General features: G+C 50.2%; 4 protein-coding genes across 4 annotated transcripts; 2 read left to right on the forward strand and 2 right to left on the reverse strand.

Moving 5' to 3' along the window:
* Positions 1 to 48: 48 nt before the first annotated feature.
* On the reverse strand, positions 49 to 8,078 carry BDR25DRAFT_257421 (uncharacterized protein; the record flags this gene model as incomplete). The annotated part of the gene is made up of 13 exons (XM_033686479.1): positions 49 to 1,320; positions 1,374 to 2,313; positions 2,362 to 2,848; positions 2,895 to 3,440; positions 3,478 to 4,705; positions 4,755 to 5,003; positions 5,053 to 5,535; positions 5,583 to 5,679; positions 5,732 to 5,884; positions 5,934 to 6,353; positions 6,400 to 6,710; positions 6,762 to 7,453; positions 7,514 to 8,078. Coding segments are annotated over 13 exons (7,443 nt in total), but the record flags the coding sequence as incomplete, so codon positions are not given.
* Positions 8,079 to 8,395: 317 nt separating this feature from the next.
* On the forward strand, positions 8,396 to 9,200 carry BDR25DRAFT_282510 (cytochrome c oxidase assembly protein COX16, mitochondrial). The gene is made up of 2 exons (XM_033687979.1): positions 8,396 to 8,747; positions 8,803 to 9,200. The coding sequence occupies exons 1-2, from the start codon at positions 8,481 to 8,483 to the stop codon at positions 8,884 to 8,886; spliced, it is 351 nt and encodes a 116-aa protein (XP_033550034.1). The 5' UTR covers positions 8,396 to 8,480; the 3' UTR covers positions 8,887 to 9,200.
* On the reverse strand, positions 9,201 to 11,395 carry BDR25DRAFT_302170 (hydroxymethylglutaryl-CoA synthase). The gene is made up of 4 exons (XM_033689737.1): positions 11,114 to 11,395; positions 10,925 to 11,027; positions 9,759 to 10,852; positions 9,201 to 9,699 (listed from the first exon to the last, which is right to left on the reverse strand). Exons 1-4 carry the CDS (start codon positions 11,171 to 11,173, stop codon positions 9,562 to 9,564), a joined length of 1,395 nt encoding a protein of 464 aa, XP_033550035.1. The 5' UTR covers positions 11,174 to 11,395; the 3' UTR covers positions 9,201 to 9,561.
* A 2,204-nt stretch (positions 11,396 to 13,599) lies between these two features.
* Positions 13,600 to 16,199, forward strand: BDR25DRAFT_129549 (uncharacterized protein). The gene is made up of 2 exons (XM_033683818.1): positions 13,600 to 14,895; positions 14,945 to 16,199. Exons 1-2 carry the CDS (start codon positions 13,748 to 13,750, stop codon positions 16,062 to 16,064), a joined length of 2,268 nt encoding a protein of 755 aa, XP_033550036.1. The 5' UTR covers positions 13,600 to 13,747; the 3' UTR covers positions 16,065 to 16,199.
* Positions 16,200 to 17,871: the final 1,672 nt, after the last annotated feature.

Here is a 17,871-nt window from a genome sequence, read left to right on the forward strand (position 1 = left end):
TTTCCTGTCATAATCCCATCCCTCACTCTAAAAGAAAGCACACCAACCAATATACATCGCCGCCAGGTTCTTTGGATCCCTCGCCATCTGTACTAGTGCATCAACATATCCTTCGACACTCAACGGCACACTCTCACCCCTCATCAACCCGGCCACCTTCCCCTTCACACTCTCCAGCACATCCTGCGGGGTATCCGGGACACCTGGGATCTTCTTCTTCCTCTTTCCCCCTAAGAAGTCCGCCGTTGGATCATGCACAAACGTTTCCAAAATCGTGATGAGCGTATCCTCATGCTGCCTAAGCTGTTTATACGTGAGCTCAGCGGCGGTGCGAAACGGGCCTTCGATGCCTTGCGGGCCCATGGCATCTACCATATTATGCGTGAGTCTAAAGGGCACGAGTTCCGGTTTCTCGAACGTCAGTCCTTTATCGAAGAGGCAGTTAAAGTCGACATGGAAAGTCCCACCATTTCCTTCCTCCAGCAAGACGTTCTCGCCGTGGCGATCTCCCAAGCCAAGCACATGTCCTACAATACTCATGACCGCGCAGGACCGCGTATACCGCAGTCGAGCCGCGAACCAGGCCTCTGGTTCCGGGAACGCTTCGACGAACCATTCATACAGCACAGGTGGGAACTTGCTCAATATTTTGTGCGTGAAGATGCTGACTTTGCTGGCATCGGAACAGGCTTCGTTGAGCAGGAGTCGTAGTTCGCCGTAGTCGATTGGCACATTTTTCTGTCGGTAGAGACGGATAATGATGTCGCGCATGGGTTTGAGGCCTTCGACCCATTCGATAGTGCCGCATTCTTCGTTGAGTGGGGTCACCCCATACGTTTTGATATAAAGACGGCGCTTGCTAGATTCGATGTCGCGTTGTAGCGCGCGATTTATCATGGCGTTGAATTCCATGAGGCGCTGGTCTTTGCGGAGGTCGTCTTTAGGTTTGCAGAGGAGTCCGTAGGAGCGCCCGTCGGAGCCTCGGACGTTAACTTTTCGCGGTCGTTGGAGGGAGCTCAGGACGAGCACGTCGTCCATGAATTGTGAGATCGTAATGACATCCTGCGCGAATGGATTATGGCTGCGGATTGTCCTGCTGTCATTCCCAGCCGGGAGATTCGCAAGCATTGTCGCTTCGATTGGAACGACGAGAGCACAAGGGGCGAGCTTGTGATTGAATCCAAGGTCCTTGGACAAGCTTACGTGTGGCACACGTTGTTCGACAGGAGCATCGCAGGCAGCAAGTAGAGCGTCCGCAAGCCTTTGGCCGTGTATTATCAAGGCCTTTAGGTCGATCATACTATTCTTCCGTTTCGTCGTCTCCTTGAATTTGTTAGTCAACTGAAGAGCACTCCACCGAGCATATTACTTACGCCTCTCAATTTACTCAAAACCGCCACCCCTCGAGCACGACGGTCATCCTGTGTCGCCCTAGGCACAGCTAGAAGACTCCAAAGAGCCTGCTGTGGGTATTGGGATGCAACCTTCAAGATGATGCTTTGAAGAACGTCCCATACAGTCTTGTGGGGATGGCTGATACGTGTGATGATCTGCGGGAAAGCTGTGTACCATGAGAACGCAGGCATTCGGTCGGCTGTATACCTCTTGATATGCCGGTTGATCTGCTCCAAGAAGTTCACTTTGTAGTCGTAAATTTCTTTGTCCGCTGCAGCCCTTGGTTGAGTATTGTAAACATCCATACCCAAATCCAGCCACAACGTGAGGATTTTCGGGATGGTTTGGTAGTAATACTTCGTACCGTAAACGACGGAGCGAACGAAATTCTCAATTACGAGCTTCGCCGTCTCACCGCAAAGGTATACCATGGTTTGTTTCTGCCTGGGCAATTTCTTCTCAGATTCAAGAAGCTTGAGATAGTGACGGCCGAGATAGTAATGGCCCTTGTCCCACCTAGGAAAAGCCATCAACCCAGAAGCATACGCATCTTTGAGGGCAATAGCCTTTGTCTGCCCGGCTCGGTCAAGCCATTTCGCTAACAGCAATTGAGCGTGCGATTTGACTTTGTTCGGCGCTTGTTGTTGGTCTACCGTAACACCCACTGAAACCTCAATGTTCATAGAGTCTCTAGGCTGAAAAGCGTTGCTAGTGATGGCGCCTTGGAGATTCTGGATGGCTTTCCGGTGATGGCCTTCCTTCCACATGAGCTTAGAGTACTCAATTTTGGAAGCGTCATCCCCAAGCTCAGAAGCATGGAGCACTGAGTTAAAGGCCGTGGAGGTGAATTCTGCCTTTCGTGCTAGTCTCGCACTCGTGAGCCATGCAGATGCAATATCTAGCTTCGCAAATTCAATGCTAGAAAAGTGAGTAATATGGTCAGTTCTAAAAAGGATGATTTCATACCTTGATAATTGCATCACTGCACGGCGCACGCCGAGTAGGTATTGCTTGTCTGAAGTGTACGCACCCAAAATTTCTAGTCGCCGGTCTAGATTCTCCAGAATCGTTTCCCGTTCACGAGAGGTCTCGGACGACATCCCACTAATGGCTTCGACTTCGTAAAGCACATGTAGCTTGACTAGGCTATCATGACAAGCATGTAAGGATGCAGTCGAAGTGGGTGACAGGCTTTTGGCAACGGCTTCTCGCAAAGACTCAATCATCTGCTTAAATTCGTCACTCTTCTTTCGACGCAAAGCGAGCAGCGCTCGTCCCACTCCGACATTGAAGTCTAGAGAAGACTGTATCGACTGCTCTGATGAAGACGAGAGGATTCTCTCTAACTGTTCCCATTTTCCTGTCGACCAAGCGGCTTCGGCAGCGAACGGAAGGGTCCCAGGAGAGAAAGAGTTAGATGCATGGAAGCCGTCTACGTAATTGAGTATAGAGTCTTCCCTCTATTAGCAATGCCCACTGAAGCCTTATAGTCCGCTTACCGTATTGACCCGACTCTTTGAGGCAGGTTAGAAGGTTGATCTGAGTTTCCGAATCATCTGGCTTTTCTGCCAGAGAAAGCTCATACCAGCTTTGAGCAGCTGTCCATCGCCCAGCCTTGCGGTGTTCCATGATCTGTTGGTCTGTATTCAAGACTTGAAGATGAGTCGAAATGCCCTCAATGCTGTCGGGTTCGTCGATTTGTGCATATATGAACTGTAGATGTTGCAACAACTCATCTTGCTCGAATGGTTCATCTTTAGCTTCGGCCTTTAGCTGCTCTTGGCGATAGTATTGCTCCCAGTGAAACAGAGCTCGAGCATAGGATCCACATTCTACAGCACGTCTAGAAATGACTTCCGCAGGAATGCTCTGCAGGATCCGTTCGACGCAACTGATCTGGGCAATATCCTTAATCTCATCCATTTCGGAGATACCACGACCAGTTTTTCCGGCCATAGCACGAGCATCAAAGACAGCTTTTCTTTTCTCTTGTAGCCAGAGTGCGAGATAGTCGAGGGTTTGGAACACATTCTGTGAACAATTAGCTGGAGTGATAACCGTGATTTGGTTGACTTGCTTCACTGCACTGCTTGATCCTTGCAGCATTCGCTTGGTCGTTCCCCGGTATTATGCTTTCTAGCACTCTTAACAGCTCCTTCTCAATGCTCGTCGTTTCGTATTCATCGCCGGTGACAATCACATTCAGCGCCGCGAATGGTAAGATGAATGTCGCAATAGATAAATCATGCCCTCGAATGACTTTAGCAAGGACTGGGAAGATCATCTGAACATTTTCTCCTTTCCCTCTTCTCAGTAAGTCGTAGACAAATGCCCGTAACCAATTCGCGTGGGTGATGTCCTTTTGGAAAATGGGATACTGGTGTAGTTCATCATTTTGGATATTGCTGCGGACCATATACCTTGAGCTAAGGAAGGGAGTAAGCGTGCTCCTGACAGCTTCGGGAATCTCGTTCCATCGCTGTAACGCCGGACTTCCCTGGGAAGATCGAGGTCGTTGAACTGAAATTTGGTTGAAGCCACAGAACCTAAGCAACTCTTGCATAGCAAATGCCAGAAAACCCTGTGCCCTAGCGTTGGTAGTGGAGTGAAAAACTTTGACAAGAATACGCTCAAGAAGGAATGCCGTAAAGTCGACGACTTCGTTGGCGCGCTCAAAGTTTGACAGGACAAGAATCTGCTTCTTCTCGCGAACGCTTTCGACCCTGTACGGATCTAGACCGCCAATGAGTCCCAAGCAACGGGCACATAAAACTGGAATGTCCTGATGGTCCTCGGCAAACTTAACGGTTGCGTCCAGAAGGGCGCGGCTAAGAGCAGGGAGCGCCGGTATCGGCTTCTCGCTGATGGCAGACTCATGCAGGAGCTTCTGGTTGCCCTCAAGGAAAGGGACGAGCTCCTTTAGCGCTTGCCGCACGACAACAGCATTCTCGTCGTTGCATCGTCGACTGAAAATGTTGAAGAAATTGATCCTCTCAACTTTCGCCTTCAAACGTGACATCTCCCCTTCTAACTTTGACATCATCGGGATGGAAGCGAGAGAAGGGATGTACTCAATTCTCTCCTGTAAAAGTGCATTGTGTTTCTTAACAAGATTTCCTAATGTCTCGTTAGCTCTGATATGCGTGTCTTCGGAAAAGCACGACCAATGCTGGGCGATTAAGGCAAAGGTCTGATCTAGGACAAGTTCCACGTCTTCCTCATCTAAGACTGAGAGAAGAGCAGACCACACGATGAAGGTCTGGTCGCAGAGGTGTTTGTCTGCCATAGCGGATTGTAGACAAGCCCTGACCTATTTCATCTTAGGATCATAGACACGGTGGCAGTAAATCCTTACGTACCTGTGGCAGAGCAAAGCTGGCATAGCTGTCTGCCAGGCCGATCATCTCCCCTATGGCTCCAACACATCGCTTGCGCTCCAAAAGTGCATGATTCGCATGAGGATTATCCAGAACCTCGGAAAAATGAGCCATGATTCCCAGGATATGTGACTCGAAGAACGATGATATCGTTCTCTTCTTCGATGACGTTTTACGTTGTCCATTCTTCATCTCCGCAAGTGCAGCTAGTGCATGAAATCCGCGGTGATACTATATGCTTGAATTAGAACATTACAAAAGAAGGGGTAAAAGCACTTACATGAGATTTCCTCGATACAGGCTGATCTGCAGCAGACTTTAGCACTTCACATGCAACCAAGACTGGCTCTACCTTGATCCAGGTGGACAGATCATGGTTTTTATCTTGGAAGCCTGGTGCAATGGCCACTAAAGCTTCTATTGCACTTCTTTCAACATCCTCGACTGGTTGACATAACAACAGCGCAAGAATTGCAGCAAGGTTTCTGCGTGGTTGAGTACAGATTTCCTGAACCGATGTTCCACGGGCTGTGGCGATTCGCTGTAGGATGTCCTTCCGTTTAGTAAGAACCAGGTACGGCAAGGTTTCGGTTTGCGTTGACAACAGCATACTGTTTACACTCTGCTCGGTAAGGTCCGCCAATTGCTGCGCTTTCTGTGGCTTATTGTGAAGGTCCTTAATTACAGCGAAACCAATACTTCTCCAAAATGGCCTCAGTAGCTCTACGGGCTCTGTTTGAAAAGTTTCGGCGATTGACGCCAGCTTTACCTATTAGTCAATATGAAATGAAGTTAGGTGGTATTTCCTACCTCATTGTAGGCCATACCGCATATAAGGGCATTCGTGTGACCTAAATATTCGACAAGCCGGAGTAGAATGATTGGTAATTCGTCTTCACCGCATACACTATTAATGATGTGAGCCAAGTTCTAGGGCCAGTCCGAATAGCAGAGCATACCGCGCAGCCTGACCATACGCCATGATTATCGTTTCCTGTTCTGTGAGCGCATCCCTCTTTGATAATTCTTGGAAGAATTCTAGTGTGGACATGCGGTTTTTGCCACGGACGGATTTGGGAACATCTTCCCTAAGGAAGACCATAAGAGCCCCCCTGTAGCTATGTCAGGACAAGTGAGCAAAACGATGGCAAGGGGGCTTACACTGCCGCAATCCTTAGTTCTCTTAGAGACCTACTTAGGGACTTCATTAACCACTGCCCCAAAGCACACATTTCCAAGTTGAGGTATTCAGGATCCGAAATATGGTTAAACACTCTCCTGATCGACAAAGCCATGAGAACCCGTGGCTTGGTAGACCTTTCAAATTCTTGAATTTCCGTGATTGCAAGCAGAGCGGCAATAGTCTCTTTCCAGTCCTCACCAGAAGCGACAACTTCCCAGTATATAGCTGAGCCTCGATTTGGTGTCTGAGGATTATCACACACTCTGCATGGCAAGCTTCTCCAATCACTCACATTCTCGTGAGACGGTTGTATACATCGGGCTCCGGCACAGGCAATCTTTCCAAATGCGGAGAGCAAATCACAGCGCTGTTCTTCAGAGCTAGCCAGATACCTGTCCCTATATCTTATCAGAATACGAAGGCATGTGCAATTTAAATGCTTACATTATGGAATTATGAAGGTTAGCCAGCTCAAAGACTGCAGAGTCTTGAGCGCTCCCGTTGATCAGCATAATGAGATTGTTGTATATTGCTCGAGGTTCATCCTCGTTCACATCTGCAATGATTCTTTGTCGCTTCGAGGGTCTCCCCTGATCTGCTAGGTTCAGTTCCTTGAATGTCTTGATAATCATGGCAGAATCATGTTGAAGTTTTCCGTCAGAAAATATTTGAGTAGCATCCGAGCAGAGACTATTCCGCAGCATATCGACTTCCACCGGCCATTCTCCAGGAGAGGTCCATAAACATAATGCGAGCTATACGGTATTAATGGCTGTAGAACTCCTTGCGCATCAGAGGCTCCATACCTGTAAGTCTCTACCTAGACGACCGAATCTCGCGGTGTCCTGGCATATCTGAACTATTACCGGCTCCACGGTATCGACAGTTAAAGCCTTCGTGTTCCGTTGACGGCCGATGACAGTGTCGTCTCGTGGTTGCTCCAAAGTTCCTCGTAATCGCGTAAGCAATGAGGCCAATCGGATTTGGTTACCCTGAGAATATGAATATGTAGTGCACGATTGAAGAAAATCTGAAAGGCTAGACGCAAAGGAAAAGACAGCTTTCGGTGAACTAGAGAATCCCGCTTCCGGAGGGTGTTGTGGGAGGCATATGACCTCTAGCAGCTGCATACAGGCAGCTTCCGTTTCATCGTGGACAAGACCTCTCTCTACATGAGTATTCCATTGTGTGAAGAAATGCCACAACTTGAGACAGCTGTCTAGTCCCCAAGGAAGGTAATTTTCACAAGCGGGCGGTGCAAGTCCACTTCTCTCGGACAATCGGCTAGGGTTAAGGAGGATTTGAAGAAGCTGAAACCCCAGAAGTATTGCTTGTGACTGTGAACCAATCGTTCTTTGAGAACCCTGTGGTAAGGCCACCAATTGCTGGCTGTCGGGCCAGAAGTCACTTATACTACTAGATGAAGGTAGCATGACCTTGAAGGATGGGTCAAAAAGTCGAGAAATGTCGCTGGCGGCATCAAGGGCGGTGAGAATGCCTAATGGGTGGTAAGCGGTGGATATTCCGCGATATAAGGAGAAAAACTTACTGTTGACACACGACCTGTACAACTGTGCGAGAGACATTGCCTGCTGCCACAATCCGGAACCTCGGCCGAGGACGCTGATGGAAGTGGATAACAAGTCCTGGACATCCTCTTGAATTTCTTGAAGATTCGGGTCGCCCAACAAGCCAAGAAGCTTAGGGAACAGCCAGATGAAAAGAAGAGGTCGGGGGTTTCCATCATCATCGTTTCTCGTGCTCAGCAGTAGATGCGGCCTTCGCTGAATAGTAAGCTTAATAGCTGCAATACTATCAGAAGCTTGTGGGAGGAGTAGCTTAAGAGCAAAGGGATTGTCTTGGAGTAATGCATCCAATCCTGCTTCCGCGATAACAGTGATTAACTGGGTATTGAGTTGCGAATTTGGCTCGTCCGTACTTGGGTCGTTCAAATACTCCTGTAGTAGTTGTCCGAACGCGACCTTGGATCCCGGTTCCTGTTGAGCGTTGACATTCGAAGCATTATTGACAATTTGAGCGGCGATAGTCGAGGGTGGTGGGTTTCCATTTGCTAAGGGTACAGAAGCCAGCCGTTGGGTTGAACTCCCGCCTTTGCGGGCCATGGCGGCGTTTATCCGTTTGTCATAGCGAAGAGCAGGTTCAGGTGGGAAGATGGACTTAAGATTGGACGGAGTTTAGCCCGGAACCAATTTCTGGGAGTGGCTCCAGTGAATAGAAACTTCGAAACTTATGAGATTACTGGCCCACACAATATGATTAGTGTGAAGGGTGTTGGGGATGCTCCACATCAGACCTTGGGATCGTGTGTCAGAGAAGCCGTCAGGATGCGCGTCAGACGAAAACGCGTGGGGGTGTGACCATTCAATCGGCCAAGCCACTAAACCCAATGCATTCCGCTTTCGCTCTCACCACCAGGCCTCCGCATTTGAAGCTTTCAAACATCCAGCCATCGTTCGCCTAGGACTGACATGCGCTAACCTCCCATTAACATTTAATCGGCCAAAATGCCTCGGGTCTTCAGCTCGAAATCCTTCAGTGCCCTGCACTCAAACTCTCTCGCCGCCCGTTATCGTCGTCAACTTACCAAACACCCGTTCCTCCTCTTCGGTCTCCCATTCCTCACCACGATAGTCGCGGGCAGTTTCTTCCTCACTCCTGCCACAGCGCTAAGGTATGAGCGCTTCGATCGCAAGTTCCAGCAAATGTCAAAGGAAGAAGCAATGGGGATTGGGCAGAATAGAAGGAAGGTGGATATGAAGGAAGAATACTATGTACGTGGATTGAGAGAACATTGCTGGGTCCGGAGCTTAGCTAACGGTGTCATAGAGGCTGCAAGCGAAAGATCTGGATGCTTGGGAGCAGAGACGAGTCAAGCGATTGAAGGGCGAGATTGATGGTATCCTGGAATGAAGGCTTGTGAATGAGGAATTTGCATTGGATTGGCGTTAGCATGAACCTCAATTTTAGCATAGCATTTGGAGGGCGCGAATTTGGACGCTGCTGATATGGGTTTTTGGCACAATCGTCTCCCCTCACACGCAATGAAGATTCTCTAAAGTCTTCTAAATATGAGCCGACACCAGCGTCATTTTCACTTGCATACCGTGCTATTCATGGTTTGCAATGCACCATCAGCACACGGGCTAAGTAAGAGCACTGAAAACCCAAAGAGCATAGTGTCAATCATCTGTTAACGCAAGCACAACCAAGTCAGGTGGGTTGTTATTGAATTATTCTATTTATTCTAAATACTTCGCATGGAATTATGCATTAAGACAGCACATCGCTGAGGTGCTGTCACAAGGAATCCACGTGCGTCGTTTATTAGTATCCTGGAATACGACACACCCGTTGCAACCCTCATCTAAGCAGTGGACCCTGTTATCGGTGCCCAAGCTCCCGGAATCTTTCTCGTTGGAGAGACGAGAGCAAGTTGGGGAGACAAAATCTAACGCCCAACAAAGAGGTATAGAAGTGCTGACGAGACTCTAAGCCGAATCATAGGTGACTCCTGCAAATGCTCATAATGCAGCAAACGAGAGAACCGAAAGTGTAAAGTGAGCTGTACCTCGAGTCAACAGTTGACTACTGTTTGATCTCGTATTTCCGTCGGAACATGCTATCAATTTCAGTGAGATAGTATGTACCGGGGAAGATGTTCTCGATGCTGCCGGTTGGGGTATAATCTTTCTTGAGATGGGCCTTCTCGCGAAGGTTGCACATCTGCAGGAGAATCAGCCACGTGATCGAAGAACAATACAAGCAAGGTCAAAGGAACCTACCTCATCATAAACCTCGGGTGCAACAGTGAGCCTCGAATCCAGGCGAGCGTGGATGTCAAGCTTCTTTTGAATCTCCTCAACGCTTCCCTTGACTTTGAAAGAGAACATAGAGCTAGCGAGGCCGCTCCCATAGCTAAACATGCCGATGCGTTTTCCAATCATTGACTGGCTGTCGGCATTGGCGATCAAACTGCACAAGCTACCGTAAACGCTGCCGCAGTACATGTTCCCGCACATAGTAGGCACCTGAATGCCTGGCTGCACGCGAGCAGCGAATCGCTTCTTAGCGAGAGCCATGAAAGTCTTCTCCACCGTCTTATCAGTGACTGAAGCAGCGTAATCAAGATCGTGAAGCTCAGGGGGAACATCGGCGAAAACAGGGCTGTTGGGGTCGACCAGGTAATCATTGTAAAGCAAGCGTGCATATGACTTGGATACGAGCTTGCAGGTGGGGGCGTGGAAGCACATGTAGTCGAATCGGTCTAGGGGTGTCTCCTGTTCCTGGGCATGGCCATTGACACCATTAGCGTTCGCGCTTCCGTTTAATTGGGCTTTCAAAGTAGCTTCGCGGTTGTTGTATGCCTTGTAGCATGCGTCCACGGCCTCAGTGTAGCAGCGGATAGAGAAGTGACCATCGACAATCGGGTACTCGCTGGTCAAGTCTGGCTTGTAAAAATCGTATGCATGGGTGATGTAAGAGCCGCGCTGCCCTGGCTCCATGACGATTGGGGCGTCAGGGCCAATAAGCATAGCCACACAGCCCGCTCCACCAGTCGGACGGGCGTTACCCTTCTTGTAAAGGGCGATGTCGCCTGCCACGACAATGGCGTCGCGTCCGTCCCAGCCGGATGATTCCATCCAATTGACGGAATTGAACAGGGCATTTGTTCCGCCATAGCACGCATTCACCGTGTCAACGCCCTCGACATTGAAATTGCCTGATTCCGCGAACAGCTGCATCAGCACGGATTTTACCGACTTGGACTTGTCGAGCAGGGTCTCGGTGCCCACTTCCAAGCGGCCAATGGACTTGGGATCGATGTTGTATTTCTTGAAAAGGGAGGAGACGGTGGTCAGGGCGAGCGAGTAGATGTCTATACAAGAAACAAAATCAACTCCAAATTCTGTGCAGCGCTCTCACAGAGGGTGGCATTTGGAGAACTTACCCTCGCGGTCGTCGCAGAAGGACATCTTTGTCTGGCCGAGGCCAATGGTGTATTTCCCCTGCGAAACGCCATCGAACTTCTCAAGCTCGGCCTGGTCAACGCACTGCAGCACGCTGTTAGAGTTGTCGTCAGGAGAGGGGCGCAGCAGATTCGCGGCTGCACTGTCGAAATCTTCGAGGAACTGCGTACCTGGCTGGGGAAGTAGAGCTCAATGCCTTTGATGCCAATGTTGGAGGGACGGTAAGCCATGGTTGCGGTTGTTGTGAGGGGATTTGGAGGTGTGTGGGAAGAAAGAAGCTGGCGAGGCGGGCGAGGGGGCGTTCCACACCGCTGGTTAAGTAGTGAAGTGTCGTGACAAAGGCAAATTGCGGTCTGGGTAGCGGCGATCTCAATGTGGCAATTGGCGAGGAGAGCTGGTCGTTAAATGTTTTTCGTGTTGTAGACTTTGGCCTCCCAACAAACGCTAACAATGCTAGGTTATTTCCACTCGCCTGAAGGACGTGGCCGCTTTATAGTTGAGTCTTTCACGGCCAGCATCGGAGCGAGGTTCGCTTTGACAGACCAAGGAGCATGCAGCGTGATAGCGAGGACTCCTCGATACGTCCGTCCCTACGTTGATTTGCTGCCTCTGCATGATAGCATTCATCCTCCAGAATCCTTACGAGCACCGCAATCGGAGCTTCTTGGCGCCGTAGCCGCAGGCAAGATAATCGGGTCGCGACCACTCCAGCCTATCGCAGCCACCTTCCATCGCTGCAGGGAGTGTGCCACGACCCGGATTGGGACTAGCGTCAGGCACAGCATGCGCTGGTGAATTGCCGGCTGCTGCAGCGTCCTGTGTTGAGTAGTTGTTCCTCCGCCAACACCTCTGGCGACTATCGTGAACACAGCAGATTTCCTCTCGACCGGCTTGCTGCAGGCGCCGCCAGTCCTGCAGGCTTGTGCTGTGTCGGCGAGCTTGATGGTTCCCCCATCCGCGTAGCAGAGTCTAGGCTAGATACCCGACGGACCTTCCGCTTGACATCTCATGCAAGTCAGCCGCTGTTAACGACCAACGATCACATTGTGGAGCGTTCGCATGTTCCAGATGCCTTTCTCGGAATTCCGCTCAAATCCTCTCCTGCCAAAGGAAAAGCCACCCAGGGCTTTTCCTTACTATCTTTGTGTCCTCAGCTGCTTTGCCCCCCGCCAGGCGCTTCCCGTGACAAGCCCCAGCCTCTCTTACCATTCTAAAACAGCGTCATTGCGCTCAAGCAAAGTGAGTTGTCCCGCAAAATCATTTACTTCGTACCAGGCATCTCGGTGTCGTCGTCTGCTTCTTTCTCACAGCATTGTTTGAAGAAGTTCAAGGGATTCCAGATTCGCCTCCCTAATAGCTCATCTTAGCTTCCCTTGAAGTGTTGTCCATGTGCTGCACAATACCACGTCTCGATGCTTGCAGGAACCGGATCTGGATGCTCCTCGGCTTGCCAGGATCTCCATTACTCACGTTCTTTAAATGAATCCGACTAAAGGAATCTCACCACGATATCTGTGCCTACAGCTGCTTAGTGCTTATTTTCCCTGTCCCATATTCGATCCCGCACCCCACTAACCTCCGAGACTAGACTACAGTAACAAAATCGGACCGTCCGTCCAGGCTGTGGTATGTGTAGTCTCCTTCGCCTTGACACAGGCCAAGCCAAGATGCAAAGAGTGTCCACCCTTTCCGGTGAAGCATCACGTGAAGGAGAGTGGTGTCTCGTATGAGCCCGCTAAGCTGCTGCACTCACCCAATAAGTCCCAATACCTGTGAGATTGGGCCTGCAGAAAACACCACAGATCAGATCGTCCAACCCGACATTACAGCCAATCTTCGAATGGACAACTTCGTACTCATTGAGAAACGTGACGTTGGCATCATTGCTGACCTCTCAGCTTGACCTGACAGCCGCTTCATTTGACCGCACGCCCGTCCGCTCTTTACGTAGAGTATGTCAAAGTGATCGAGGCCGAAGCGTCTCCGTAAGCGGGTCGCTCGAGTGTCAATATATTTACCGTGCCAAATTTGCCTTTGGACGGGCGGACGTTGCTGCGCCGGACATGGTGTCAGAACGTCACCCCCAGAAGAGCATCAATGTTAACAAAGACGTCAACCATGGGGCAAGTCAACTCTAGGACCCATGCTGGCCGCAGAAGGGAAGGCTATCGAAAGTCGATATGGAAGGACTTGGTCGGGTCTCGTCGCCGAGAAGCAGTTGGGAACAGCAGCAAATGCAGAGCGTTAGGACCGGGCTGCGGGACATGATTGGACAGGCTGGGGCCAACGAGAGTGGCTCGATATTAATGGGAGGGGAAGTCGGTCTTCCGCCGGCCATGGCTAAAGAAAGAGGTTGTTCTTCCATCGATCGTGACAAGTTCTCCAAGGCCTCCAATGCTCTCCGCTGCAGGTAACGAAGGGCAGCGTTTGGAGAAGAAAAACGCACAGGCTTGCGGTTGCGAAACCGACGAAGCTGCTTTTGTGAGGCGTCGAGGCTGGTGGTCCTGAAACGGCAAAGGTCTTGAACGGGATGCGACCCTAGCCTAGCGCCTACTTTGGAAAGTGCCGTGGCTGCTTCGCGCGGGCCCTTGACTCCGTCTCAAACCTGCTCGCTGCCAGCCAACCTTCGACACTCCCCCAAACCACTCGTTTCACGCCTCTGACGACGCTCTTTCATCGACTGCGCTCCCTCCCATCGGCCTACAGCGCGGATTCCATCGATTGGCATCGCGACCGAGCCATTGCGACCTTGTTGGGTGACGTAAAAGGGGTCACCACGCCCGGCTGGGCTGCTCAGGGACGTCATGGACCGCCGTAACAGCACCACCGACGACCAGGAACCGCGCCCGACCGGCAACCCGAATGTCTTCGACGATGAATATGCCCTAGATCCGGCAGAAGAAGACTACATGCCCGGCGTGTCGGATGGCTTCCGGCCCACCAACAACGGAATCAGCGGCGACAGACACGACCACGACCGAGAACGAGAACGAGAGCCATCCCCAGCTCGGCCATCATTCGCAGCGCAGCACTCGACAGACGGTGACCTGCGAAGGTTTGCATCGCGGAACAGCACAGCTAAAGTGCCATGTGCGCGCGAATCCATATCGCACGACATTAGACATGCCGGCACACACACCCGAGGCGTTGGCTCGCAGGCGACACCGCTACAACATCACACCTCCATCAGCTCCACCGGCTCTTTTGCTACAATGGCACGCTCTGAAAGCCCGTTTGGAACTGGCCCCAGCCATCCTTATGGCATGTACCCGCAGAACACCATGGCACGGTCCTCAAGCGTGACCACCTCCTCAACACAACCACAGCCACATCGATCAGTATCGTTACAACGTCCCACCCATCCTTACGGCATGTATCCGCAAAACGTGGTAGAGGATCAAGTGGAGGCCCCAGTTCCGCCAGTGCCCGCCGCAATCCCTGTCGGATTTCCAGGGCTCAACACAGGGTTCCACCGACAGATAGGACCAGATGGTGAGGAACAAGACATTATAGGGCCAGATGGACATACCGAACAACTACCCCCGTACTCTAGATATCCGGAAGAAGGCCCCACAAAGGCAGCGTTAGCCGCTGAGGCGAGCTCCACACCCGTTGAAACAGTGCCCGCTCCACTGTCCACGTCTAACGACGCCCTGGTATCTCCCGTCGAGCACCAAGCACAGCCGCAAGAGGAACCACCAAGAGAGCCACCAGCTACGAGAGAACCGCAGACCTCGGAACAAGGAGCATCGGAGAAACAGGAGCATGAGAAAGCCCCGAAAGGCTGGACCTCCAGGAAGCTATGGGGAAAGGTTCCCCTTGGAGTTGCCCTTGTTCTTCTTGTTCTGGTTCTAGTCTTTGCCATCATATTAGGGGCAGCAATTGGTACCTTTGTAGCCAAAAATAAGAAAGATGATCACGGCAACAATAAGCATAAAGACAAGGACAACCCGTATGTATTCCTTGGAAGAAATTGAAGAAAATCCACTAATAATCGGCAGGTCTCCTCAGGTCACGGGCCCTTCTGGCTCAATGTTCGACGCATACACCATCCCAGTTCCTTCATCACTTCCTCCACTACCAACTGGAGCTTTTGCCCTGCCTTTAGGTGTAGCACAAGAAGCAAGTCCAGGGTGTCTTCCTATGGCGAACCAGCTCTCAGCCTGGTCGTGCAAAATGACCTTCGTGCCGCTCCTTCTAAACATGAGTTATCTGCCACCAAGCCCTACCGTTTCCAGCGGTACACAACCCCAACCAGTAGCGACCATGCAGCCTTACACCAAGCCTGATGGAGGCATTCAATGGGGCGTCCAACCGCCATCCATTCCGTCGCAAGCACTTTCACTCGTCATGGACAATGACTACAAAGCCTATGGACCTGCATATCATTTCCAGACACGTTATGACAAGATTGTCGTCTTAAGCCCTGAGGAGTTCTCAGCAGGTGCGTCGCTTCGCAAGCGCAACCAAGGACCGAAAGGCGGCGACGGTGATAACAAGGCCCCATTCCGACATCGCTTCCAAGTCATGCCTGGAGAGACGCCCTGGTATTGTGTATGGAATCAGACCTTCATTGAAATGTACATCTACGTAACGGACAACTCTACCGCGGCCACATTCACAGCCTTCCCATCTGTCTGGCCATCCAATAACCCCTTCCAGTCTTCAATACCCACAGAAGCCACTTCAACGCCCACATCGCTCGGAGGTAGTGCTGCGCCATCCACAACTTTTGGAAGTGTAACGGCCCCGAACACTCCGTCGCCAACACCTCTCCACCGACGTGGCGATAGCGATTATCCCCATCTACTTCCTTATCCGCGAATCGTTAAAATAGAAGAACGGCGCCTACCAGGAGCACCTCAACCCTACTGCCAAAAAATGAGATTACTTGACAATGGAGCCGTTGTTCCAGAAATGAACGGCTCAGGCGCTCCTATCAAAGTGCTCATCCAAGAGGATGATCCTAGCCTAGAGGAGTTCTTGCTTTCTGCAGGAGGCCCACCGCCGAATCCATCCGCCACTTCAAATACGCCGAACAACAATTCAAACCGCCGACGAGATTTGGCGAAGCGCAGGGATCCCGCAGGTGCTTGCCACTGCCAGTGGATGTTCCAGTAAGAAAATTTGCATGTGCGGATCTCGCTTTTGACTGCATTATAACGGATTGGGTTCGGGTTATGGGCAATATCATGGAACGACAGTATTGTATGTATCGGGACGGGTTACTCGGCACATTTGGTGTTCTTGGTGTTGAGGTCTATTTTCATTTGTAATGAACGTCTTGGATTTCTTGGAATGCCCTCTTGGCATCTACATCATCTTTATTTGTTACGCCGCTCTCGGCATCGAGGCCATCTCACTATTGGAAGCGAGCATATCCTTCTCGCCTATGGGTGAGACATCGAAGGTAATTGCGCAAATTCTCTATAACCGGGTTTTATATTGGAGCGGAAGGTGTGTTGGATGCGCAATCTTGTACGGATGGGTGAAATACAGGGTAATACGCCCGCCCTGGCAGTCTCTTTGAGCAAAAAGAATCTATCTAAGCGCAAAACATACATGTGCCTACAGCTTTTCGTTGGTGTGCAATTTTACGATTCTCACTCGCTCGTATACCTGTACCTATTTTGAAGATACCTTGGGTGCGATGATTTAGTTGAGATAAGATAGGAAATCATTATATTATCTACTTGATGTCTTGGGTATATAGATCAGTTAAATACTTTTGTAGCTTCCTGTAGCCTTTTAAGCGAATCCTGACCTTACTGTTCGTAAGTCGTTCCTTTTCTGTTGATGTTACGTCGGGCCAGGCCTTATATCATAACTCCTGCGTCCCACTACCTCGTGTGGAACACTGCACGGAGGATTTAATGCTGATATCCATTCTCGTTACTGTTCTCCTTTATCCCAACAGGAATTTTAACTGGTCAACCTTTCCTGCTAATGTTCCAGGGTAGGGGTGAGAGTGCGCTACCACTTCATTCTACCTGTTTTAACTACCAATGAGCTCCTCCGTAGTACGACGTTATTGCTTACTATAGTTTAAGAAGAACGGAATTTCATTCAGTTACATAGAATTTGACAAACCACCAAAGCTTGTTTTTGTCCGTTCTCAAAATGGACCTCAAGTTAATATCTTTCTAAAGGACACTGTCATGCGAGGGTTAGCACCAAAAGACACAAATGAATGGAGTAACATGAACTTTCACCTTTGTAGTCCATTCCTTCGCCTTAGCGAACATCTCAATTCACTTCTCCCCCACCCAAACACTAGCGTTACACCTTCCAGACATCGGACCAAATTTGTCGCCACGAGCACTAAAATAACCAACGAAATCTCACCATGAATTAAGGCAGCCCTGATGAATCTGTTTCTTATTATTTGCGAGCCACGGAGTAAGTTTACCTTTTTCCAGTCATATATCAGCCATTTTGCATTAAGCTAACGTCGAAACAAGACGCAAGAGAACCTCGGAGAACGATGTCTATCTCTCCCTCCAAAAACTCCCAGCAAAGATCCGCAAAAAGGCCCATGAGATTCTTCTCACAAACAACCGCGATGCTTCCGATCGAATCCTTTACGTTAATGACCTGACCAAGAGGTGGAATGACCGCATCTTCCAAGCGTACGTGGAGACAGTGATCACAGATGCAAATGCGCTAGGAAATACGGCATTAAAATATGAGGGAATGATTGAGTTCAGCATTGATGGTGAAAAGCCCATGCCTCCTAATCAAGACCGCGCTCACAAGCCTCCAATTCGTCGTCACATTCCAGTTCGATTGCAGCGATGACGAGGCACGCTTCTTCAACTACAGCTGGCGACAGTATTTCAAGTACCGAAAGATCATGCACGATGTCATTGCAGCCATCCCACAGAAACTGGATTTGAAGTGGGGCTTCACTACGGAGCAGAAAATGATG

The sequence above is a fragment of the Lindgomyces ingoldianus genome (assembly GCF_010093535.1).
Source record: "Lindgomyces ingoldianus strain ATCC 200398 unplaced genomic scaffold BDR25scaffold_9, whole genome shotgun sequence".
Classification (NCBI taxonomy): Eukaryota; Fungi; Ascomycota; class Dothideomycetes; order Pleosporales; family Lindgomycetaceae; genus Lindgomyces; species Lindgomyces ingoldianus.